The sequence below is a fragment of the Nyctibius grandis genome, chromosome 5 (genome assembly GCF_013368605.1).
Source record: "Nyctibius grandis isolate bNycGra1 chromosome 5, bNycGra1.pri, whole genome shotgun sequence".
Taxonomy (NCBI): domain Eukaryota; kingdom Metazoa; phylum Chordata; class Aves; order Nyctibiiformes; family Nyctibiidae; genus Nyctibius; species Nyctibius grandis.
The window spans coordinates 83,859,663-83,886,836 of record NC_090662.1 but is presented as its reverse complement, the minus strand read 5'-3'; the positions used below and the strand labels follow the sequence as shown (position 1 = coordinate 83,886,836).

The following is a 27,174-nucleotide window of genomic DNA, read 5'->3' as shown; positions in this document are numbered from 1 at the left end:
AACAAAACATAGAGAAAAGGAAGACGTTTGTGCAAAAATAGGAGAGATTATTTTTAAAAGTCACGGGAATTGGTTTTTTTCCCAGTATCAAATTGTTTAGAGTTTAAAAATTAGGTTAAATACATGTTGAATTAAAGTATATATCAACTAGTTGACTTCCTGGGTTTTTTTAATTGAAAAAACAAAGGAAGTAAAAGACCTGTATTTAGATTACCTGGTACGCTAGAATTTGCTACTGAGTTAAAACAAGCTCTTTTAGTATTATAGGTATGGAAATAATCTGTTTATATAAACAGCTTCATTTAAGTCAAGTGACTCTCTGCAGGCCACACTCTGGAGAGCAAACCCTTCTAACCAACCTCACAGAGCATCAGGTAGGACTCTGGAAGGAGCCAGTTCATCTGCCACCTCCTAATCCTAGCTCAACACGCGTGCTCAGCATGCTCAAGCACAGCCAGCACTGCTCTCATTTGACTCCCTTTCCTTTGGCTGTGTGGCATAGCAGGTTATTTGCACACACAGGCAGAAATAGGTAGCACTTTGCCCAGACTTCTGCAATACAAATTACTTGTTTCTGACTAAGCACACCACAGCCCAAAGTAATCTTTTAAACTTGTTACTCTGGCTGAGGTTTGTTTTTTTTTTTTTTCTCATGCAAATATTTCCACACACAGCACTAGAACAAAAATCCAAACTCAAATAACAAAATCTGAGTTTTTCCCACGCATGATGTTATTCACTGTAAGAATACTTAAATGTGAAGAAAAAGAAGAAAAGGACAGCTTAAACTGTTAAGCTTCCATTTTTCAAAGGCACTTCTAGGTCCTTATGTTCAGTTTTATTGTCAGAATTAAAATGACGACATTAAAAAAATGCTAGCAACAACCAGGACAAATTTAATAAAGACTGTAACATATAACCAGAACAATCCTCTGTGCCATCCAGGGTAAATTTACTGACCATCACCCACTTCATTGCTAACAGTGAATTACCACTGTTACTTCCTCTGCCTCACAAAGGCAACCTAGTTAATCTGGGTCTTTTTGCAAAAGCAAGGGAACGCAGGCTTCATAGTCTATTCTCCAGCAATATTTCTAGCCTCTTTGAAAAAACTGCCCTGACTAGTAAAAGAGGAAGAACTTCCCAACAACGTGCAGGACTTCCAGCATTTGTTTAAATGCAAAGATTTTCATTTTTAGAGAGCCACAGTCAAATATTTGTATATTTAGAAGAGTTTGATTTCCTAAAGGGCTAAACTGCACCCAGTAGGGTGGCCTGGGAGGAACCCTAGAGCTGAGAACTTCCAGGTGGTCATAGATGAGAAAACACCCGGTTTCAAGCAAAGCTCATTGTTCCCCTGGAGTCAGTTTTTCATACTGAAAAACCTGAGAGTCAAGGTTATCTAAATTTTTTTGGCACCTGAGAGACTGGCATCCAGCCCTACTGGATGTGGGACTAATGCAGCACAAATGCTACCATATACAACTAAGGAGCATAAAAAATCAAGTGATCAGCATGACAGAGGAGGAAGGTAGTAAAACAAAAAGGGGGCAGGGGGGTATAAAGGGCTTGCAGGAAAAATGAATATAAGGAGACATCACTAGTGTAACTGCTCAGTACTTGGGGACAAAACGTCTTGGACAACTCTGCCAAGATGAATTTTTAGAGCGTAAGGTCCTCTCCCCAACCCCAAGTGACAGCTCTGCATCTGGAGTTACCAACACGAGTCCAAGCCTTCAGAGCACGTTTCCTTGTCTCACAGCTCAGCCAGCTCAGAGCCAGCACAGCCTCTCACTGACAACCACGCCGCGTCAGCACATTACGCTTGTAATGCCAGCACAAAGCATTTGCACGTGTGCACTCCAAGCAAGACCCGAGCGATGGTGAAATTGCAGTGGGAAGAAAATGGATTAATTGGGCCTTGCTGGCAATGTGCCATGTGCTGCCCGTGAAAAGCTGTTGCAAGGTAAACAAGGCACAACCTGCACAAAGTGTTCATTGCCATAAACTGAAAGAACACGTTCAGGCTCTGCCTAACAAAAAAGCTCTCTGCAAAAAGCCTAGGGGTCAAAGTGACACCGAGATAATTAAGGTCATAATCCTCAGAGCAATCACCAACTCCAGAACAGGCCCCTCATTGAGCAGCCTGGTCAACGCACATCATTTAGATATTCTGGTCTTTTCCCCACGAACTCCAGAGGTCAGGTAACCATAAAGGAACCTGGCTTTCATTTAAATAAACACACACATGCATAATTCAATAAAGCATATTTCAAGCTCTGGGATTTGTACAATAAAATTGGAAGAACAGACACTCTAAAGACTCAAAAGAAATCCCCAATAAACTACTTGTAATTAAAAAATCTCATGATTTTCAAGCCAAATCTCGTGATTGGTTTGTGGCCTGACTCAGGGTTTTCAGTGCTTGGGGTTGGCAACTCTGACTAAGCAGGGATATGAAATAAGAGCGAGAGTGACTGCCCGCCAGGCTTCTGTTTTCCTGGGACAGAAGACAAAGCAGCTCTGACAATTCCAGCTGGCAATACCATCCAGGCGCTCCTCCAAGGCCAAACACGCTGGGTAAAATCCTCATCAGACAAAAAAAATAAGTCCTATCAGAAGCAGTTACTGTGGTTGCTTAATAGCTGTTTTCCAAAGTTCCATATAGCATATACTTTCTTTTTCTTGAAAAGGGGGAGAGGATGGAGATGGACCACATTACAGACTAATCCCTTGCCAGATGTCATTAGTGATGAAGTCCCTTAGAAATTACATCAGAATGAAACAAATCAGAAAACAGTGAGTTTCCATTTCCTCCTTATGTCTGGCTAGACAGAGACTTCAAGATCAGCTTTCATCTATGGCCTGGAATCAACCCTCCTCTGTGTCTTGCTTAGTGTGACAAGGGTGTTAAGCAAGTAATTGCAACCATGAAAAAGAAAAATAGCTCACTCGCTCCTGCTCCCCGTCCCTGTCCAATACTGACTCCTTCATTAGGCTTCCCCAAAGCTGTCTCAGCACATTGCAGTAGTTTCTCCCTGCTCCTGACAGAGGTAGGTGGCTCCAGATGGGGCATACCTCTCCATCCAGGACCCTTGAGTCCTCCCGGGTGATGCCAAACCAGGAGCCTTTCTCTCTCTGCTGATGACCCCAAGTGTCCCCTCACATCTGGTATCTGGCAAGACAGCTTGGCCCGGGAGTAGAATCTAATCTGCACCTTCCTCTAACACTCAACCCTCCCTACCTGCTCACAGGGTGACAGATGAGGAGCAGAAGCACAGAAAGAGGTTGAGTAGAAGGGCCTTCTTGGTTCTTACTACTTTTGCATCCCTCCCCTATTAAGGCAAGAGCATAGCCCATCCTGATATCTGAAAGAGATACATCTTTAGTTCTTTGTGTGTGGACTGACTAAACCAAAATAATACCATAAACCGAGGTTTTCTGTAGAAACTCAGTTCCTGAAACACATTTCTGAATCATAAATCTTGGGCTACAGCAGTTTATGTAATGCCACCTATTCACGCTGCCCTAACTAACCATAACTAACCATTCCATTATAATGAGTCCATTATCCCCTGCTTTATTGTATTTTCTCTTAAAACAGAGATCAAAGATTTGGATCTAGTGGCATCATGCCAATTTCATTTTTATTACTGGCTCCCTAGGTCTATCATAAATATTCATTGGCCATCCTTAATACAATGCATTGAATTCTGCTCACTGCTATCTCTGGTGCGACTGCAAAGTACAAACAGGGTTGTTGCTCAAACATATTAAATAAAGCAACAGCAAATTTGTGACAGTCAACAACAACAACAAAAAACCCCAGAAAACAAAAGAACCCTTTTCCCCTTCCAAGCAAATTCAAAACCAAAGGAGACATTTTCTCTCGCCCCCTCCACGACTGCAGACATTTGACTGCTGTGGGAATTCAGCTGTGCAGAAGCAGCAGCAGCAGCTGACCTGCTCCCACAGACAGGAGACATTTTTGAAAAGTCCACAGTTGCCACACAGCGGTCTCTGCGATACTGCAGCACTCCTCTGTGCTCACCAGTAAAAATTATAAACGTTACCCAGCAGTGATACAGAAACTGCTCAGAAATGTGGACTTTCTGTACAGCAACTAATACTTAAAAGGGAGCAAGCCGGAGGTGTGTGGGGAGAAATATCCTCCAGGCTCACAGTCAGGAACGTTTACGCAGTTTTATTCTCCTGACTCCCAAGAAAAACTGCAACTATGCCAGACTTCAGGATGCCTGCAATTTGTTTCTCTCCCCATACTCATCATTCACATGTTTCGTTGAACTCCCTTTCTCACCTCAGCTCCTTCCAGCATCAGACAGGCAGGGCAGGAAAACCCTTATTGCACCCATGCGAATTGCTCCTGCTCTGCGAATAAGCACAGACACAGGCCTCCTGGGATGTCAGCTGGATACTTTAAACAAGCACCAATCACAAAAATTAGGGTGGCCACGGGAATTATATTTTTCCTCATGTTAAGTAACTCTGAGAGCATCAATGCATATCAGACACTTTATATTCTAAGCAAGAACATCTACTGTGTTAAAAACAAAAACAATATGGTAGGACACAGAATGCACATTCAAATATTTATCTTCTAATATGACTCAACCATGGAGGTAATATGCTGCTTATTAAAAAAAGGGATGGAATAGGAATAAATCATCTAAATTAAATATTTGTATTTATGCCTATGAATATATCCTCACACAAAACTCCACACGCCTGGATGATGTGAACCATATGATAAAACTTTTGACTCATTTTACATATTAACCTACAACATACCTTTGGCCGTTTACCTAGACCCTTGCCAATGAGTAGAACCTTCTATTAAATTCCTAAAAATCTTTGGCTGCTTTATTCATGATTTAAAATATATAAATAAAACCAGACAGAAAGAAAAACTTGATCCTGATGCCTTCATGATGTAGAATTTGATTTAAATAGCTACAGTGAGCATGGAATTTAACTTCTATGTGAAGTCCTTAGTGAAATCCATCCCATCTGTATTCAAAACAACAACAAAAATAAAATCCAACTGTTGCTGTTCACATAAAGGATCCTGATCAGTTCCATGAATATTATACCTAAGGTGAGATTAAACATATTCAGAGCTATGTGAGGGTTTCATTTGTTAAACAGCTCCCCCTCCCTTGTACTCTTTTCCATTTGGTTTTAACTAAAAGTAATATTAATAGAGAAGGATGCCAAACAGTTTGCAGGCAGTTAAGATCTTCTTGCTGGTTTGCTGTTCTTAAGATGAGATCCACAGAAAGGAATCGATATGAAAAAAGAAGGTGAAAATAAGGAGCATCCTTATGTTACACTGTGTAAAGGGGAAATTCCAGAGCAGAAATTGGTTATTTGGAGTTCAGAGCAAGGAACAAGCCACTCAATTTTGTTATTGTTTTGGCTGATGCTGTCTAAATCAGTATCAACAGAAAAAATATTTTACAGTATCAGATGCTCCTTTAAGAGGAAAGATATTATAGTGAGAAAAGCAGATGAAACAAGTTCCAAAACAATTTATCAGTCAGGATTTGGGGTAATATTTCTGAAACAAATCTGGATCACAACATATCATATTCTGAAAATTTGATAAATATAAGCTGCTGAGAGGCTACAGTCTTCAGGAATAAATGTGTTTACAACCATGTGTTTTTTCAGCCTGCCACTAGATTTGTTTATGACTTGGAGAACAAACAAACAAACAAACATCAAGGTTTTGAAACGAAGAATAAGTACTAGTGAGTAGTGAACACCATTGCACTCTCCACTATCAGCTGAGCTAAAAGTACCAAAAGTCTCTGGAGATAATATATTTGGATGATGGGTGACAGTTAATAATTAGACATATTAAAGAGAGGGCAAAAACATGAATGCACCCAGTCGTGCAAAGTAGCATGTGCTTCACTCACCGCAGCAGATTAAAGTGCTCTTGTCTTTCACTAAATCAGGATGTTACACTTCATAGGAGGTCAGAAGTGCTGTCTCCTACCTGTCCTTGATAGATGAGACTTTCAGTTGAAAGTTCTTCTCCAGGTCACCAAGAGCAATGCACTCTGCCTGAAACTATCCTTGACATTTTAAGGACCTCACAACTGGTCCAAGTACAGTGGCTGTGAACAGGCTTTCAAATACAAGGAGATGATGGTCCAAATCTGGATCAAATATCTGGGACCTGTTACTTACTGGAAAAAAAAGTCTCCCTTCAAAAAGAAGTCATGCTTTTCATATACCAAGTAGCTGCACTTACAGGTTTTTGCACTCGAAGCAAAATAAATCTCTATAAATGCATGTGATTGGAAACCCAGCAGAGTATCTGGGTGTCCCCCATAGAGTACAGCAGTATTCTCCTTTAGTCCAGAACAATGCACATGACAGGAGGGATGAGGGATACCACAAAGATGAGGGATGCTACTTCAGAATAGTCTAGTCAATACTGCGTGTCAAAGCACCAGAAACGTGTAGCAGTAACAACATGCCGTAGTGGCTGATGGCCCGAGGCACTAAGCACTATGGCTCTCGACACCTAGCTAGTACAAACAACAGTATCACATGCCTGCTGGTATCTCTTGGCTTAATTATTCCAGCCTGAAGCCTAGAGGGGGGAAAAGTGAAATGAAACCGTGATGGTTTGTTTCTCTGTTGGTTTTATTTCTTTTGCTTGTAAAATGTCAGCGCATGGGTATAATGAGAAATTACCACACTTGAGGTGTCTGACCACATTTAGTGTTTAGTCTTGCAAATCTGAAAGCTCTGATGCTCCTGCTGCTGCAATTACTGGCTCGAGGATTCACAGCAATAGCAAAGCTTGAATCCTCCACTGCAATGAATCAGTGCAGGCTTCCATTCTGCAACAGACCACCACCTTCACATAAAGCATCACACAGATGGAGGGGTTTGTCCCAGTTGTGTCTGAACTTTCTGCCGTGCTTCATCACTGAACTGTCACGACAAAGCCACAACAGCGACTTCCTGACCGTACCAGACATACATGCTGGTCACAGCAACCAGGCTGGCACTGCCAGAGGTAACCAAACATTCTTCCTCCCTGCACCTCCAGTCCCCCCCAAACTGTGGCTGTTTTCCTAAGGAGAGAGTTTTTAATGCAGGATACTGCAAGGATGTCCTTTACCAGCTGAAATGTACAAGTGATTTTAAAAAAAATTCAATACAAACAGCATTGAGCTTAAACGTTCCCCTATAGTATTTCTAACCCCCTATTACCTTAAAGCCACACTGAGCTCAGTGAGGAGAACGGCCTATGGACAACGGGAAAAAACAGGCTAGTGCATAGGCATTTTTAGAAATGAGCACAAATAAAACAGACAGCAGAAATGGTGAAAAATTAAATGTAATTCTTCAGAATGCCTGCAGTGCCACTAATCCAAAATGTGAGTAGTAACACAAATAATAGAATTTTGGATCCTGTTCTTCCTCCCATTTAAAATCAGCGTCCTTTTAAGGTATAATAGATTCAGCAAGCCCCACATATTCAGAATTATTCTCTTTTTTCTCCTTTTATTTTTACCTACATATGCTATTTATCTGAAAGCTGCCTAATTCACAGATGCAAACAAGTAAAATCATCTTGAAAAGATGAGGCTATAGAATAGAATGCCGTTTAAGTTGAGAATGTCTTTGATTCAAAGAGCTGCAACACTGGGACACTATAGTGGCTCCCAGCAACATGTCCTGGCTTCTAAAACACATTGAGACCATTTTTCCCAGCAGACAAAGACCTGCAGCTCCCACTGGTTTCAGCTTGACTGGTAGATCAATACATGCGTGAACTGGGACTATTGCTTCTGACAAACTCATTGGAGTTTTGTCAACAGTTCCACATGAAAAGACTCCGTTCTTCTGGCACAAAATGACGAAGAGCCAATAGCGGCCATATCAGGGACTACATCTTACAGGAATAAAATACATTTGTATTTACACCAAAGCTGTACTATTTTTTCACATGTACGTTTCGTGCTGTTGCTGAAAACAAAGAGAGGATAGCTTACATTTCATATCTAAAGTGGAATGCAGAAATGTTAACACTGCAAAACGGAAGGCTATAAAGCTACTTCTATGATTTAAAATCATGAAGCTAGCGCAAATGTATAAGAGCAAGACAACATTTTTCATTAGTTTTTCCAAAAAAGGCAAAAAGCACAACTACTTATTTCTGACAATTAAGCAGCTCACACAGTCTTTGTTCTACTGACTCTTAAAAATGCAGTTTTCAATTATTTATTCTGTAGTTCAACACCTAAAGCAGGAAAAAAATATAAAGACTTGTGTTCTGCAGCACAAGTAACCCTTACTGAAGGGTTCAATCTATTTATAATCGTATTTCCCTTAGGAACTACCAGTTGGCAGGGTATACAGGCTTGTATTCTCCCGTATTCTGTAATGCACTATCATCCATTAACACTCTGATCAGCCAATAATGTTACACTAAACTTGTCATATACACATGTTATGAGAGATAGTATTTTTTTCCCCCAGAGATGCTGACCTCATTTAAGAACAGTTGGGAAATCAGAAGGTTGTCCATGCCCAAGGCATTGACATGCCAGCAGCTGGAGTGGGTTAAGAAGCTGCCATATGCATTCGGGTCAAGAGTTCAACAGCTTCATTCAGTTCACTGAGGGAGGGTTTAATTTAAGCTTCCGCACCCTCTTTGAAGCAGCTGGGAGGAATCACCTCTCCTGGCCCACGAGCTCCGTCGTAGAGACAGTCACTTTCAGCAGGGCAGCAAGATAATGCTAATTATAAACAGCTCCAGTCATTTGCAAAGTGAACATGCATCAGTGGTCTACGTGTCTCAGGTGCTTTTGGAAGTGTTACTCAGATTCAAACTGAGACATCTAAGTAGGTCTAGAGGCAGCATGCACACAGAAATTAAACTGAAATCAAGCACTATGGTGAAGGACAAAAAAGATTTGTCTAAAAAATTCAAAAATTCTAGACCAAGATCCTTCTGGTTTTGTAAAATGGGTCTAAAAATGGCCAGCAACAAAAAAACCAAACATAGATGGGGCAGATCTAGTCCAAACACAGTCCTTTCTGTCTCTTCTCTTTCTCTTAGTCAGTCAGTCTAAAGTAGGCTTTTCTCTATACCACAGTAACTGTCTGAACAGAGGCAATGTTGACTTCCTCCACACACTGCTTTACCCAAGTGTTTTAACACTGTTCTGGAAGAGCCTTCTGTAAGAGAGGGGCTGTAGATCCAAGTTTCATTCCAGTTAGTTACCTAATCAATACAAATAGGACTAGAACTTAACGTAGAACTCCTGGGAGATTGTAATAATAACCCACAATTACTTATGAAAGCCAATCAATGACCAAGAGGTTTTATGTGTAATTTATATACCTTAAATCAAACTTCTGAAATTAAACTTTGATTCCTAACACGATTAGATGTTGCGGCACTATGCAAAACAACGCACAAGCAAGCACTGCCTCAAAGGCTGACTGCAAGGGCAACCAAGGATGGAGCCAGGAGAGCACGAGCAGCCCTGAAACACACCAGCAAGCAGCTGTGCAACAATGGAGTTGAGACAGTGGATACAGGAAGAGGCATAAAAACAGTGAAATGAGCACCTACAGCTATCTTTTCCTCCTGTTCCTTCAGTGCAACAGGCTACCTTTCCAGTGGTCAAATGAAAGATAGAGACAGTAGAAGGCAAGGTTCCCAGACCTGGATCTCAACTGTGGAAGGTAAAGGGAAGAGAAAGACAAGAGGAAGAAATTTTATTTCATTATTTCTTCCTTGTTTTTCACTGTGGGAAACTGGAGGCTTACCACTTATGTCAAATTTATCACACAAAATACATTATGATGGGTGATTAACAAATTCAGGCTTTCTGTCAAAATGTCGTATGTCCCTCTAGCTTTGTTCTGGTATTACCATTACATATTTACTACTCTAAATTTTTTTAGTATCTGCATAACATAGTCGAATAACTTTGCAGGCAGTGAGATCACAGTTAAAAAAAGTTAGAAACACACACAAGAGGCTATTCATTGTGCTATTTTTACTATTCTGAAGTCCATACCATGAACAATGACTCATAAGAGTAGCAAGCCAGAGAAGCACTTGCAAACCATAGAAGCTTGTTTACTCATTGATTTGTTTGCACTGATTCATTCCATTCCTCAGTGTAAAACCTATGGGACTCAAGAGAAAGCATGAGGGAGAAATGCTGTTTCCCCAAGAGCTCTTCCACCCGCCATGCCCTACCAAGATGGTGAAGGTCATGTGAGGGGTCTGGGCATACACCTCCTATGTCCACTCCTGAGAAGCAGGGGCTGGGCTGGCTGGGTGAAGAGCCCCGACACACTCCCTATGCTGGCTTCACTCAGTCTCGCTTTATCAGCATTCACAACAGGGGACAAAGAGCAATTAAAACAGGCAAATTTTTGTTTGCTTGCTTTAAGTCAGACATTAAAGCGTTGCTTTTTTTCCCCCTGTAGTCCTGACACGTTGTTAACTTTTCTGGGTCCATGCAATTGTTTTGGAGAGGTTTGGCAAAGTTCATCGTAGCATGTGGCTACAAAAGCAAATTAGTTTTTCCATGTGATGCAGTGGCATTATGGACCCAGAAAGCTATTAGAATAAGTATGAATAATAATTAAGAATAATAATATCTGCTTCACCTGTGAAACTCTTGTTATGACATGAAAAAAAAAATTGCCTGCCCAGGCGTAGCCACATTTGTCTTTGAGCAGGAGGTGAAGAGGAGGTTTGTTTTCTCTGCATGCACTGGTTGGTTTTGCATAGAGCAGGGCTGATGTTTTGCTGTTGCTGCCTTTGTCTTCATTTCACTGTTCTGCCTTGAGCATTTTTTTTTTTTAATCCTGTCTAGCAGGTTGCTTAGAAGCCTGGTCAACATGTTGCCATGTCCATATGTTGAAATCAAAACAGACAATATACAGTTAAAACAAAAACACTGTGAATATCTCCCATTTCTAATATACAGCTCATCTATCATTAAAGAGAAAAGGGTGTGTTGGTACTTTATCACATCATATGACAGGACCAAAACATTTAACTTTAAAAGTGAAATCTCAAACACCCAGAAATAGGCATGGGCATCTTGACCACTGTAGACTTCATTTTTCTTAAGGTTAGATTGGGGTTAAGATTGAATCTCACAGCTAGTATATCTAACTGGTGGATAATTTTTGCAGGTACAACAACATTAATAAGTGCTGTTACTTAGACTGAAAATATTTGGGTGTAAAAGCCTAAGACAGTGAAACAGCGCAACACTGGGTTGTAATCAATACTTTTTCTCAAGGCAAAGTGAAACCCATGAACATACTTGACTAAACATGTCAGCTGTGAACAAATGAAAATGACAGCACTGAAAGATTAGATAACAGCCCTGTGATTCAGATTTAAGAGTGAATTAACACTGAAAGAATTCCGGGAATACTCAGAAATACAGATAAGAAGAAACCACACAAAAGGGACAGAGGATTGGGCTCAAAAAGAAGGGACAGCTGACATGTAAATCTGAATCTAGCTAACTGATACCCAAAGGCACAGGCAAGATGGAAGAGGTATTTGAAAAACTTGGTTTTGTAAGAGAAACCTGGGCAATAAGGGGAGAGAGAGGAGTGCAAGAAATAGACACAGAGTACAGACTACGTCACTTCTTCACAAAACTGGCAGCTCTGCTTAAACATTACATATTCTCGTCACACATTTATAAGCATGAAAAAGTATATGGAGTACAAAAGTCTGGCACCACAGACAGCAAGGAAAAACTGTACCCTTGCAATTAAAAATCCCTATATTTCCAATTAATCTTATGATAGATAAAGTCAGATGTGACATAAGAAGACTAGTCTCCAGAAATACAGGATATCCAAGATATAATAATCACATATAGTAATACTTGCTACTGCTAATTCATCTTCCTTGCCTTGACTCTTGTCAAGTCCCTGATACAAACCTATGTAAGGCAGTTTCTTTTGTTTCAGTCTTACTTTCTGCCTTACCGCATTGTTCCTAAGACACCATGTTATCTTTAAAACCTGTACAAAATTGGAATCATGTCAGATTCTGTTACTGTCCTAGAGCCAACATTTTAATACCATGCTATTAGTTCTATATTTAATACTAAAATGGTAGCAGTACCTCTTCCGCAAAGTTAGTTTTCTTGTCAAGCATTTCTCGTAATGTCTGAAGAATTTTAATGCAGAGCTTTTCTTCTTTCTCCATTAGCTTCTTTGTGTGATTAATCAACCTTAAAGTAAAATATTAAACCTTAAAGAGCATTCATTGCACATTGTTGCTAAGCCATACAATTTCTTTATGCAAAAATTGCCTGTCACTATATTTTTCCTCAAGGAAAGGAAATAAAAGTAGACAAGAGAAATCATAATTAAAAAGGAAATGGGACTTTCAAGGTGTTGTGAGGGGGTTTTTTGTGTCAATTTGCGTATCTTGCTGCCCACACAGAAGGCAGAATTCTACATCCACTTTTTACGAGTGCTTCCAGATTGAGATCCAACTTGCTATTTCATCCTTTCTTTATTTAAAGGTAACCATGTATTTATTTTAACCTTTATTGAAAGGTAACCTATGTTCACCATGCATCTTGCAAACTTTAAAAGCTACAACCTTTACACCTTCCAACTTTGATGATGGTTATATTTATTATATAATTAGCAAATGGCATCCAGCCAAAAGGATCCCCAAAAATGTTACATGGAAGCGTTAAAAAATGCAGATATTTGGATGAAACATAACCATTGTTTACATTCACACAACAACTTTACCAGACTCTTTCAAGTCAGAAAACAAAGTACATTTCTGACTCCAGCTAAGACTGTGATGGGAGTTTGGGTTTCCATCAGCTTAAGCCAATACCAGAAGCAGCCTTTCTATCCCTGAACAGAGCAAGTCCTTGCACTGGCTCACCTCATTGCTGGTGAAATGTTTGTGAAAACAGAAGGGAGGAGGAAATCTGAAGGCCTTGGACAGGTGCTTTTTTCCATCAGTACCAGTACTGGGTCATAGTGGATAGAACAGTGTTCATCAAATTATGGCCTAGGATCAGCATACAGCAAAGGCACTGTGGCCACTGATTTATACTGAAAGATGGCACCATTAATGGTCCTAAATCACAAACAGTCACCAAAAACAGTGTTGGATGGGATGACACTGCATCATCTAGACCAGTGCTTCACAACCCAACAGAACTGATTATATTTAGAACACAGCTAAGTTAGTGCGCTAATGCCATCCTGGGTTCAGCAGAGACACCATGCAGGACTCTCCCACTGTCACCTTCACCAATTTCATGAGCTATGAGTCCAAGGCAGCTCTCAGGCCTGCAGGACTAACAATATTTTTAAAGAGTTACACCTTTATCTCAGGGCTCCTGCATAGCTCTGCAAAGCATTCCTTTGCCATGGAAGTTCATCAAATAAAACAGAAAACTGTTTATTGCATTACATGGGCCACGTCCGGCAGCCCTCGACTTGATTTGTTGCTGACTTTGAAAGGAGTTTGGACAGAGGGGAGGGGATGGGACAAGCTCAAAATTTAACTTAATTTTTCCAAACATATAAAGTATATTGTTATAACACTACCTCTGCAGAATATGTAAAAAGCCAAGGAATCAGGAGAGCTGCCAAATGCATTTACTTCCCCCAAGTTACCTCTGTTTAAATTGTAGTTTCTCAAGGGCAGCGAGGGCATCTCACTTGAGGTCTAATAAAGAAGTTGCAAGACTCTATTCCCATGCACAGACTGCAAATAAAATATCTAATAATTCAAGACCAGGTAGGGGTGCTGATGAAATGTATTCTTAAAAGAACTGCTGGCAGTTTAAAATAAAAATCAAAAGATCTATTTGCTTTACCAAAAAAAAAAATCTAGCCCTGAGCACCCCACCCTGCCTCACTATGAATTCCTGAAAATTCTGCCATGGAAAGTCTAAGTTTCTGCCGTAGATTTGGAGAAACTTAATAGCAAAAGTAGCCCATTAAGAAAACAGAAGTAGGTTGAGCCTGTCACATTTTTAACAAGCTACTAACATTCAATTTCTGGGCAGGCAAGGCAAGCAACCTCTCTCTCTCTACTCCTCTCCAGACTCTAAACTGCTGAGAAACATAAAACATGCAGCACAAGACCTCAGTTTAAGCTTTCAATATGAACTCAGACACCTACATGCTTAAGTCACTGTTGAAAATCAGAGGTAAGTGCTGTTGAAAATTTTAACTCCCTGCCACCTTTTCCAAAGAAGCAAATAGGCCTCTCCTTATACCACTTACTTGGACATGAAAGCACCGCATCTTATTCTGGCATCGCTCCCCTCAGGAAAAAGAAGTTCTGGACTGTGCAGCACATCAACCAGCACTGAGAATTCAGCTTGCATCATGGGAGTGAACTGCTGCTCCAAGGAGGACACTACATCCTAGGGAAAAAGAAGAAGGTCATTCGTAACTATGTCTGACCAAATTAGACCATTGCTGTGGAGTTGCACAATACTGTGTGATGGGCCATTTGACCCACTTCTGACAGCCAGCAGCAAGAGCCCATGTTAACCCAGGTGACAGTAAAGCACCCTCATGCTTTTCTTCATGCCACTCCTCAAGCAGGGGGAAGGTGCCCATTACTATCTACCCTGCTGTTCTCTCAAATTTCTCCTCTGCAGTAATGCCCACAAAACACTCAGCAGCACTCAAGATGATGGTGTGCTGGAAAAACACTGCTTGTCATATGTGCTGTTAGTGTAGAACCTGAGATGTTGCTTCCTTGGTACTTAGGGCTCCTCCATTTGTCTAGGTTCTACTGTTTTCTTAGTTCATAAACTCCTGATGTCATTTAACCACTACATGCACAAGGTGATCACCTTATAGGTATTCTCCAGTGACACAAATCTGACATAATGGCTCCTAAAACCCCCATTATCTCCTCTGCAACCAAAACAGGACATGTGACCATGAAAAGGCAGAAAGGAGATCTCTGCAGAAAGGAGATCTCTGCAAACCGCTTTGGGAAAAGAACATACTTCCTACCCCTCTCTGTTGACTTCTGTAGGAGCTGAATGAAGATCATGGATAAAAAGGCCCTGCATGGTGGCTTCACTCTGAACAGACGCCAGAGAAGAGCTCACCTAGAAGCGCAAAGGTCACTGTAATCCAGCACTAAAAATGCAATGAGTCAGTCTACCTCTGGTGTTTTCCACATCCGGCAGATATTAGATAAATGCACTACCACAACTACTGCCCAAGCCATTTGCTATTTTTGTACCTGTAGTTTTTCTATTATATTCCTGTAATCCCAGGCAGGCCCACCAAGAGCTTCTTTGAAACGAGGTCCACTGCGGGCTGACATTCTCCACCCCATGGCTGCCCTCTGCACCATGTTAGAATGACTCTTCATGAACAAGGTGTTGACCTGGCTGTCCAAATCCACTGGAATTGCAATCCCACGGTTCTTTGCTTTAATATGAAGAAAAAAGAAGAAATACACAGTGGCAAAAACATTAAAATCTCATGAAGATCATGGCATGCAAAATCCTGATACTCTTGCAGTTAAGGGGCAAGGGGATCTCACTTCAACAGGCTTTAAAAATAAGGATCAAAAATCTAAGCTGGTAGGAATCGGCTGCAACCTAGTTAAAGAAAGAAAGCTGTACCACTTTAAATGAGATGAGGATCATTTCCCGTATATATTTTCATAGGTAGAGATGTTTATTTTTTAAAACAGAGTAATTTTTTTTTACTAACTTAAAAAAATCAGATCCAGAGATATTAATAAGAGTAACAAAAAGAGTATGCATTATTATTTCAACTGCTAGTTTTACTCTATTCAGAAGTAAACTCAAAAATTCTTCTTTCTAGTGGACATATGCACATTTAGCCCATTAAACCAAGTGCAATTTGTTGCTTTTCTGTGTACTTCTCTTGCGAAGACCTTGAGAAACCAAGTGCATACAAATTAAATTTGAAAAAGACTGTCTCCTCTCTCCCTTCAGTTTCCTATACGGCCAGGGTTGTTAAACCATGGGGTTCCTGGATGTAACTGTAATAAAACCGATAGTTAATAAACATGTGATAGTTTAACTGGTAGTTAGACAAATTTAACCAATAGTTTAAAAAATGACAAAAGAGAGAATATCAGAGAAAAAAACCCTGAGGAAGGACTTGCACAAATTCTTACAGGGCATCCACTATTAAACTACTATTGCATCCTGAACTGTCGTTTGAAAAGGAAGTTTGAAAGACAATATTAGAAGGTATCTGCCCTCTCCTCCACAAAAATCTTTATTTTAGCTGCATTTCTCCATTCCACTGGAGATCAGAGTGACATTCTTCTACGGCTCAGCATGAGTTGTCTGAAATTCAAGAAATAAACAAGAGATGGATGCAGCAGTATCTCTGTTTGAAAGATTAGGTCACATTCCAGTGATTAGGCTTTGTATTCTACGTCATTTCACTTAATTTCCATGGCACAGTTTATGCTTAATAAAAACTTAGAAGTAAAATGGAGAAACCGTTCTAGTTAATTTGCAATAGTGAGTAATAATAACTAAATTTTTCAGTTTTCCTTATTGAAACAAAGTGAAATTTTTAAAAAAGCTTTAGCCCCTATTATAGTTCTGCACAATGTTTCTCTGAGGCATTTCCCCACCATTCTGCGCTAACACACACACTTTCCAGAGTAGCAGAAAGCATCAAAAATATTCCACCCCTCCCTCCCAGTTCTTAAAACAAATACAACTTTAAGTCCTGAACTTGTGAAGTCAACAGATGCCCTTCTTTGCTGAACAGCCTATGCACCAAACCCCCCAGGCATACGTGCAAGCACAGAGTCAGGCATGCAGCTCTGATGAATGAAGGCTCGTGTGCTGCCAAGCACAGTGACTCACAGATCCCAGGCACAAACTTTCTCTTCCCCCAAAAACTGTATTGTAATGGCAGCGTTTATTATAAACCTAAATTTGGCTGTGATGCCTCAACCCTCAATCTCACAGACTATGGCAAGAGTGCTGTCACGCGTGTCCTCATCCCTTTAATAGCTCCTGGGGGTGCAGGGCACCCTCCTCTCTTCCCACTGCAAGGGTGTATCCTGATGCAGGACCAGGGCCTCCACCTGCAGCGATTAGGCTGTTTAGCTGGGATGGAAGAGAGATCTCTTATTCTACTTCTGGTAGGCATTTTCTTTTAAACAGTTTGCCATAGGGAATTAAATTTTTTTTTTCTTAGGTCAAGATGGGAAGACATATTTCCCCACAACCATATACGAATCCTCAGCAGCAGATGTACAGCAGTTTCCACTCTGGCAATGGACTTTTCCTTTCCACTCTCTATTTGTTTTGAAGGCAAGGTTCCTGATTATCATGAGGAAAACACCATGTATGACTGGCCATTATTCCTAATGACTGTTTTTTCCATATTATTTGACTGGGTTATTTTTCAAAATACATCTGCCCTGTTGCTGCTTACTTTATTACAGAAGTCCATTAAAGTTCTGCCAGTGTGGGTAGGGTGCTGCAGCCTATTAATCCAATTTATTGTGTCCTAATGTCAATCACTGGAATGTTATTGGACAATGTTCACTTCTCAATTAAGTGGTATGTATGCAGAATCCTGATATATCCAGGAATAAATTTAGCAATGGGGAGCATGCTGTTCAGAGGAAAATTCAGACTTCTGCAGTCCTATAGATGCCATTTGAAGTTAACAACTTCCATCAGTGTCTGAGGAGCAGTCAAGGACTATGATCGTTCAGAGAGTTGCAGCTAATTAAAACAATCACAAAAAAAAAAATCAGAGAGAGAGGAAAAAAATACTCCTTTGTTTTGAACAGTTCTTATATGTATAATTCCATTTGTAATTAAGATTTGTATTGGTTGTCAAAGGGCACTGTTAAAGTCTAAACAAAGCCTTTGTCTTTTTATTTCTTTGCAGCTTGTAGGAAGTTTATCTTTCATTTGTTTCACATTTCATTATTTAAAACAACATGAAACATATTTTTACATTTTGGAAAGCTGATGAACAAATGTGAGCATAAATATTTATTTTTAATTTAGGTGTTGTAGGCTGCTTTCCTCTTCAAAATGTGTCAATCTCCCTTAAAGTATGCACATAAAATATTTAAAAGCATGTTGATTTTTGTTCCACTTAGAAATACTTTTGGACAGCACTCAAACTTGCAAAGTAGGGTTAGAGCTGGTAGACAAAGAAGCTAGGAGGGGGTAAAATTGTGTCTTTCATCTGACTAGTGAACTTGGGGAAAAAAGCATGCTATGTGGCTGTATGTAAACTGGTACCATCGGTATCAAGCAGGATACTTACCGTGATGGACTACAACATGTCTTCAGCTAAGGTAAATTCTACCTTGCAGTGGAGGGCACAGTGCAGGCTTATATACTGCCCGGTTCCTACCCAGGGCACCCTGCACAGGGCTAATTACACCCTGAATACACAACACTGTTTTGCCAGTCTCAGAGGAAATGCAATTTGCTGGGAAATCCTTTGCACAACTAACTCTCAATCTGCTGCTCACAATTATGCTATCAGCCATAGCCCCAATTGAGCCAAGATAAGCAAGCAAATGGCACCCATGGAAATAGTAAGCAACACAGTTCTGCCAAGTCACAGCAAAATGTTCTGCTCTGTGCTGGATGGTTCTGTGTGTATCCAGTGCATCAGCAGCTTTCCTCTCCTTTACCGTTTAAACTATGAACAAGTACTCTGAGATGGGGACTCAAAAGAAAAGGGCAGCATTAATGTCAAGAATCAAGCAGCTAAAAATCAAGCTGCTCTCTATGAGTGAGCTGGACTCCACCGACATCCCAAGAGCATAGTCCAGCTGCTAACAGAAGGGCTGGAATGGGCTGGCTGAGATGTATTTTGTTAAATCACCTGCATGTAGTTCCCTTCACAGAAGCACAGAAATTGGAAGTAAAAGGACCTATTTCAGGAATGCTTGCGGGAGCGCTGTCCTCTCACTACACTGCCTACCTGAGTCTGAGGATCAATTTAGTACTAAGGATTTCCATGAAGTGGTCCTGGCCTGTAATTTTCCTTGGAAGCCCATTCTTCAGAGTAACCTATCTTGCCTCAAGGAAGTTTGCCATTCTCCTTGATACTCCCACCTAGTGCTCCCTGACCTTAAATTTCCCTCCATTAGCTTTTGTAGTATTTACAAAATACAACAGTATTTAGCGGCTTCACAGCTATTTAGTGCTCTTTGCACTACCCTAAACCATCCCTGGTGTGGGTTTTCCGGGGGACATGCAGGCATTTCACCCCTTAGAGCACCTCAAAGAGGAGTGTTTCAGGCAATCTGGGTCACAAAAAAGCCACAGTTGTACCTGGCTGTGAAGCCTTCCCTCTTCCTGCTGTTTATACCCCTCTGGTAGTCGCAGACAGCTGTATCATGTTCTCCCACACTTCCCAGTTGTCACTTAACGGAGCGATGCATATTTAGTTCAATTAATTTTGCTCCATAAATCAGTCCCTCCAGCTCCTTAATCATTTGCTGACTGCTTAACAAATGCATTTGGATGGAGAGACACTAATGCTAGCAACAGCAAGGCTTTTTAAAGGAAATAAAAGCTTTGTGTAGACAAGACACAAGCCTGCCAATCTTGTACCCTTCACTTGAATGTTTTTTTCAACAGAAAATCTGCGCTAAAATATTTATCAGTCTGTAAAAAGATCATCATTGAATTTTTCTTGCAATTAGGGAAACACAAACAGTTAAAATAGAATAAAATATGTGCTTCATCTGAAATGTATTCTTCTTGCTGTCAAAAAAATAACAACAAGATAATTATTTTATTTGAACTAAAAATTGAAAATGAAGGTCGAGCTTTTTATAAAATGGAAAAAAGATTTTAAACCTCAAATGGGAAGTGAAATAAAGTATTTTCAGGGCTGAAATAATTGTTACAGAAAAGTTCATCTATATGGACATTAAAATATGCACAATAATTCCAAAGAAGCGATAAAATGTAACCTAGATTTTATGTTTAATGTTTCCTGTTTGTAATTTGTCAGTTAGGAAAGGAAAAGGGAAAAAAAAGAAAAAGGAAAGGGCTTAGAGGACATAAAAGCATGGTCAAGAAGCACCACAGGAGAGTTTTTTGGATTCTGTACAAAGGGGTATTGGTGAGCTGAAACTGGGGAATAAATACTCAACTAGAAAGGACTTCAGGACTCCTTCAGACTGTCTGCTCTGTTACAGACAACCCATGTTCTTTAATATCTTTTGAAAAAATGTATCAAGCCCCATTTAAAATGGAGCTAGCTTTTCTGCCTTCCCTCCTCCCTCCATTTTCTCTTGGGCCGTTGACCAAGGACATCCTTCCAAAGTTGGTTCCAAACCTCTGATTTACAATCTAAATTTATTTAGGTGATTTACAACCTAGCATAATTTATGTCCAGTTGTTTTTGGGTCAACACTGTCCTTTAGCTTAAATGTCTTTTCTTCATGACTATTTATCTTCCCAAGTACTTTTAAAGAGCAACAACACGGGCCTTTGTTTTGCTAGGCAAAACACGTGGGGCTCCTGTAGTCTTTTCTTGTAATACAGTTCTGCTTTCCCCCGACCATCACAGTAGTACTTCCTCTGTACCTGTTCCAGTTTTGAACTTATGAAATAGCAAAATTACAGGACTCACCTCCAATTTTGTAGGATGGAAACAAGGATTCTCCTTTTGCTTCTCCTGCACAGCATCCTAGAGTATAATCTGATAATGACTAATGTAATTGGCTTGCCAACAGATTTTTTTTTTTTTTTAAAGGGTCTGCCAAGAGAAATAGTCTAACAAAATGCAGGTTCCTATCTGCCACTGTTTACTCATCTGGGAAATTCCAGTTATTTCATTATTGGTGGTAATAGCACAGCCAAGCACATACTACATCCTTGGGATACACAAACAGTATCAGAGGGAAGATGCAATTTGTAAAAACATAAGGGAGAAAGCTAATGGATACTACAGAGACAAGAGTAGCATACAACTAGATTCAACCTTGTAACAGAAAACTGATGCTCGGGGGTGAAGATGTAAGAATCAACATTTAATTAAGAAGCAAACACAGTTCTTTGCATGGGTCCTGAAAGACTGGTCAGCCCTGGGAGAAATCGCTGCTCCAATACAATTTAAGATACACAATCCAGATCTTTAGTTGTGAGGAGAGGTGATATTCCCCAATTTTACCATATGGAAAGACAGTAGATGGTTTAAAATGCAAACTTTGAGACTGGCCTCCACCCTTCTCAATCTTGCAAAGATTATAAAATGTAGGAACTGAAAGTCCTCTGATAATGAATTCATTTTAAATAAATTAAACTGTTAGAATCTTAGTTCTTTCGTTTTCACAAAGATCAGGGGACCTTTTAAATGTTTTTCATTTGTAGCTATTTTACCAGTGAGATGGCAGCTGTTTTGATCATTCATTTTTTGGACTATATTTTCAGCAAAACCTCAGTCCTATGTAATAATAGAGAAAAAGCAAAAGTGATATAGGTCTAATGTGTTAATTCTTGTTACTGTGATAATCTGCTTCAGAAATCCATATCAACAAGACACATTAATATACATATATTATTTCGTGTTTCTATTCGATGCCAGGTAGCCAAATGTTTACTGGGCAATAAAAAACCTGATGCACGTTGGTATCTTTGTGTTCCAAATCTTTTGGACCCACAGAGGGGTCTGCTGAAGAAGACAAGCAAGACTATGCTTCTCACTGAACTGGAGGCAGACAATCGCCTGGAGACAAAGCAGCAAGTGAAGCTTGAAAAGCTTATGAAGTTTTTCCCTAGTGGTCAAATGGAGTTGAAGTACCAGAGTTATAAGAAATTAGCTTCTGCAACATATCCTTTTGTTGACCTGGAAGATAATGCACATTCTTACAGTGCTCGTAAGAAGATAGATGTAATGATCTTAAGCTCTTGAGGCAATACTTACATCCACCTGCCAGCAACAAACTAGTAAGCACTGAGCAGAACGTACGTTGCTTAAACCTGCTCTGAAACGGGTGTTTTAAAAGTGCATTATTATATGGATCTTTGATATCTTGGGAAATCTGTGTATGATCTTTCTTCCTGCTGAGATTCATTTCTAAATCCAGGGCTACGACACAAAAAAAAAAAAATCATGTTTGTTCTTTCAACTCTATACTACATTTATTTTCCATCAAAAGTCTTTGGTCCCTGCTGTAAATCTGTCCAAAACTCTATCTCTCTAATATAGGCAAAATCTTTCTAGAGATTTTTTTTTTAAAACCCGCTGTGAAACATGAAGGCCCTAACATTAAAGCTGTCAGACTCTCAAGTCAAAAAAAAAAAAAAAAAAAAAAAGGCAGAGGAGTGCTCACAGATGCCTAGCCAAAATCCAAACCTATTCCATATACACAGCCAGCAAAAGAGAAAAAAAAAAAAACCTGCCCTGTTTGTATTATGGAAGAAACCTCTGCTTTCTCAAAGAGCAGCACCATTTTGTGCAATGTAACACCCAATAAAGGCACTGGGCATGCACTGTGATCACAAAAGGGCCTCAATTTTAAAAGCCTCTGGTACCCCCAGCTGGGGCAGATTTTCCAAAGCTTTCAGCAGAGCAGAGCAGGCCTCCTCAATTAGCCCTGGCAAGCCACCTTTGGCACCGTGCCTAAAAATAGTGAGTATCACCAGTGGTTATAATCTCCGCTAGCCAGCCAAACTTTTGCACAGGGGTGTTTGTTAAAAACTCCAGTCCTTCTAACTTGCTCTTTGGAGAATTCCTTTATACTGCCTTTCTGCACTGTCAAAATAAAACACCAAATAAAAACGTGTGGCAATTTGCTAACACAACACAATACGATTTTACCATGCTTGATACTGATATTCGTGATGAATCCTTGAACAGTTATTACGATATGGACAAGGAAATTGGCAATTTGCATGCTAACATGTGCTTTCAAGGAGCATCTCCGAGGATGCCAGGCCCATGGCACCCCAACGTGATGCCTAGCCTCCCTGCCCTGCTGCCACTGCAGGTGGCATGAAGGTCCCAGAGGAGGACATGGGCTGATGCCCTTTACCAGCAGCTCAGCTCCACTCTGCCACACCTGAGAATGCCCAGGGCATGGGTGGGAAGCCAGATTAGTGAGAAGGTTAGACCCATAAGACAAAGCAAGAGCATACTTACAAAAACCCAGCTGTAAACCATCTCTATAAAACAGAAAAAGGAATGAAACAGAAGACTACAGCAGAGGTAGAAATTGAATTCACCAAATAGGGAACCAAGTCACATACCTGAAGAAAACTCCAGACATCAACCATGCCTTGCATTCGGGCTTTCCCCTTGGCTCCCCCGGGAACAAGAGGCACCCAGCAGACTACCTACCAAAGACCACCAGCCCCTTCACGTGCTAGTGCACCTGGCCGAGAAGCTGGATCTACCAGTTCCATTAAGGGGACTCACGCTTCCCCTGTCAGGCTGCGGTGGGGACGAGTTCAGCTTGTCTGTCTTGGCACTATGGTCAAGTGTCTCCAAATACCCTCATCTCAGTGAGATAACACAGTGACCTCTCTGAGCTAGAATTTGATTTTAGGTGTAGCTCTACAGAAATGAAGACACCAAGCTGTCTAGAAGCACACACAGGGCATGCTCGGTCTCAAAAATACTCTCAGCTGCCCTACTTCTTCCCCCTTTCCCCAGACTCCCAAAGAAAGTAATTTACTGATGACTCTTTCCAGAACTGCCAGAGAAGAGCAGGGACGTAACTGTTAAACACACAAACAAGGATTTGTAGGGCCAGAGCTTTATTTGAGACTGTAGTAGCTGTAGCATAAAGGAAATAAAATGTCTTCAACTTCCAAAGTTCTCTTGCCAGATAGATCCATAATTAAATTATTTGCATAACAAATAAAACACTTGAAGGTTGCTAAGTTTTTAGGTAACTGCTTATTCTCATTTACACAAAAAGTTAATGAGATGTTTTGGCTAAAATGTTAAATGATACTCCCGTAAAGCTATTCCAAAATCTAAATTTAGAGTTGATTGTTACAATACCACAGATGGTTAAGGGGCCCTCTCCTATTGTTTTATCATTATTTATTAAAACTTTTTAAAAGTTCCATCATCAATAGAATTTAGCCAGGTTCTATATATCTCTGCCTCTACTCAGTTTTCATTCACACTGAGCAGAACCTTATTCTACAAGTAATCAGAATGACTGACTTTTAGAAACTATATTAAATAATCCTTTTTTCTGTCATGGCACAAGACTTTAAAATTGTATTCACAGAAATTTAACGTAAGAATGAACTTTTGCCAGTCTTAGCTATGTACTGGTGAAGAATCTTTTTTATTTTAGTATAAGAAAGTTAAAATCTTCCACTTTAACATGGTATTTGAATTTATTTGAAAGCATGTAACTTACTAGCTGCCCTGAGGACCAAATTTGGTCTCAGTGCCAGTGCAAGGCAATATTCCCCTGACAAGGCTGACTGTAACAGCAGTAAATGAGTGGGCCTGATGGTGAGAAATGGAGAAGATATGAAGTGGCACAATTGTGGTTTCCATCCCCAACTCTCTGATTGGACAAAAGCTGAACGAGCCCACGACTGTGACTGACAATAACGAATGCATCTCCCACGAACTGAGGGGAAAAACGATGGGTGTTCTCCAATGCACAGTTGCTATGCATCACTGCTTACAATAGCTTGTGCAAATGTAGCCCAGCGCAACTAGAAATGCCCAGGTTTTCTCACAGCTTATGTTGTGTTTTAATATCGTAACTTGCTTGAGGTAAAGTTCAACCATCACTCACTTAAGCAAACATCTCTCTGACCTACAGGTTTCACCTAACAAACCCTATTTGATGGTACAGATTTGAATGGGTTATAAAAGAAGGAAAAATTTAGCCTCAGAAAGTGGGATTTCTGAAATCACCACTGTCACAATTTCAGGATGGTAGAGTCAAATTAAAACCTCTTCAACCTCAAGTGAGTCTGATCTTAAAACACAGAGAACAATAATGAATGTAAAATATGGCACCTACCTACTTCAGCCAAAGTCTTGATACATGACTCCACTGAGGCTTTCTGCGTTGGGTTTGGCCAGGTACAGTTGTAAATTCTAAAAGCAGACTGCAGCAGCTGAATAAAAACAGGCTGGTGTGTCTGAAAACAAAAAGATAAACATGGAATTTTACCCTTTAGAAGCTCCTCACAACTGCCCTAGGGTTTGACACAATGTAAACCACATGCAAGGGATTTTCAGCTTGTAGACTCAAGTTACAACTCCATTACAGTCTCTTTGCTCTTCAGGACTGGAGGGAAGGGAAATCAATGCTGCACACCTAAAAAGGCCAAATCATGCCATTTTTCCTCAGATCACCACTGATATCAAGCAAACACAGTACAGAGCAGAAGGACAGAGGAGTCTTCACAGTTCTCAGGTATGTGTCCCTTTTCTCATAGGACACAGCATTTTTCTCATACAAATAAAAAGATAGAGCATCATTCTGCAAGGATACCCCCTCCAATGAATTCACAAGAGCCAGGAGTAGATCTGACCATATTGAGCTGTTTACCAGTTCAGAGCTGTAAGAGGTAAAAATTAAGAGTAAGGGTTTTAAAGAGGAATTAAGCTGCTAGCCAGTGGCATGAGAGGGGACAGAGAAATTAAAGGAGGATGTAAAGATACAGCATTCCTATCTGGGTAGCAGAAGGTATTTCATTAATGGTCTGAATTACATATTTGTCTGTGTCTCTCTTCCTTACCTGGAGGCTGGTGCTGTTATCTGAAAATGGCGAATTGAAGAAGCCACTCACAATGTTCATTACGGGCTCAGTGACATATTTCTCCAGAGATGTGTCTGCATGTTTACGATCTGTAGTTGTGTTACAAACCTACAGGGAAGAAGGAGGAAACAATGAGATGCAGTTCTTTTAAATAAACAAGCTTTACTATTTTGTATTTATTACAACACATGTAATATTTCTGCTTAATACAAAGATAAATGAATTTTATAAAAAAATCTATCAGAGATCACTACCTTAGAGTTCAAGCTGTATTTCCAATAGCTTATCTTTCTTCTTGGAGGTCCACACTGTCTTTTGAATACCCTTCTCTCCTGAACTATCTCTTTCTGGGTGGCTGTCTATTCTTTCCCACACCATGAAACAAAGATCCCCCTAAATCAGCACATTGCATGCCACTTACACATTTAGACAGATTCAGGAAGAAAATGGGTCTTTCCTCCCATTGTAGGGCTGGCTGGAAGAGGCTTTAGAGACAGATGAAACATAAACACCTTAGGTTAGAAAGATTTCCTGTAACATTTAACTGCTCTCTACAATCAATCACCACAAATGGGTGGTGAAGGTGAAGCTCATTTGCAGGAAAAATGTTAAAAAAAAGAGGGAAAGAAAGAAAATAGCATAGTCAATACTGACAGCCTTTAGGATTGTAAACTGTAAGACAGGCAGCATTACTTAACAAAGCCACATGAGGAAAATAGGAAAGACAAGCTAAAAACAATGAAAGAAGAGAATGGATGGTCCTGGGACAACTCTCACAGCACAGAAGGATGATTAAATGGTGGGAGGATATGGGAAGATTTGTACAAAAAGTTCCTGAAGACACCCTTTGGTACAACACTAAAAGTTTGTTGCTGCATAAAGATGTCATGCTTAAAGAAAGCAAAAAATTACTGAGGTGGATCACATTCTTCAGTATTTCTTTACTTCTTTTCAAAATTTGTGAACATCTATACAGAGTCATGTTGACTTTGCATATGTCAGTGTGAACAGTCCTAAAGGCAGCCCACAGAGAGGCAAACAGTGAGAAAGGCAAAACTGGACAAATAAGAAGTACAGACTATACTCATACTACCTCTTCAGCAGCTTTTAAATAAGCAGTTCTAGTCATGTTGAACAAGAAATAAAAGGCAAGGCTGTTGTCTTTCACCTATGCAAGCCACAGACTACTGTAATGTTCTAGAGAATCCATCTGAGAACAGAATTTATTTTGTTTATAGCCTTCACATTACTATCTGAGCATTTAACACACAATCATGAACCTGTGTGGTACATAGTTACCATTACATCACTTCATGGATGGGGTACTAATTCCAGAGAAGCCAAGTGAATTGCGTAAGGTCACAGAGAAAAGTCGGTGACA

General features: G+C 40.1%; 1 protein-coding gene across 1 annotated transcript in view; it reads right to left on the bottom strand.

Annotated features, from left to right (window-relative positions):
- The window catches only part of ITPR2 (inositol 1,4,5-trisphosphate receptor type 2), a 268,093-nt gene that overhangs the window by 107,026 nt on the left and 133,893 nt on the right, over positions 1 to 27,174 (bottom strand). The window contains exons 33-37 of the mRNA XM_068402385.1: positions 25,773 to 25,901; positions 25,049 to 25,169; positions 15,296 to 15,486; positions 14,314 to 14,456; positions 12,170 to 12,278 (exon numbers count right to left, since the gene is read on the bottom strand). Coding sequence (XP_068258486.1) covers positions 12,170 to 12,278; positions 14,314 to 14,456; positions 15,296 to 15,486; positions 25,049 to 25,169; positions 25,773 to 25,901 — 693 coding nt within the window. The remainder of the gene's footprint in view (positions 1 to 12,169; positions 12,279 to 14,313; positions 14,457 to 15,295; positions 15,487 to 25,048; positions 25,170 to 25,772; positions 25,902 to 27,174) is intronic.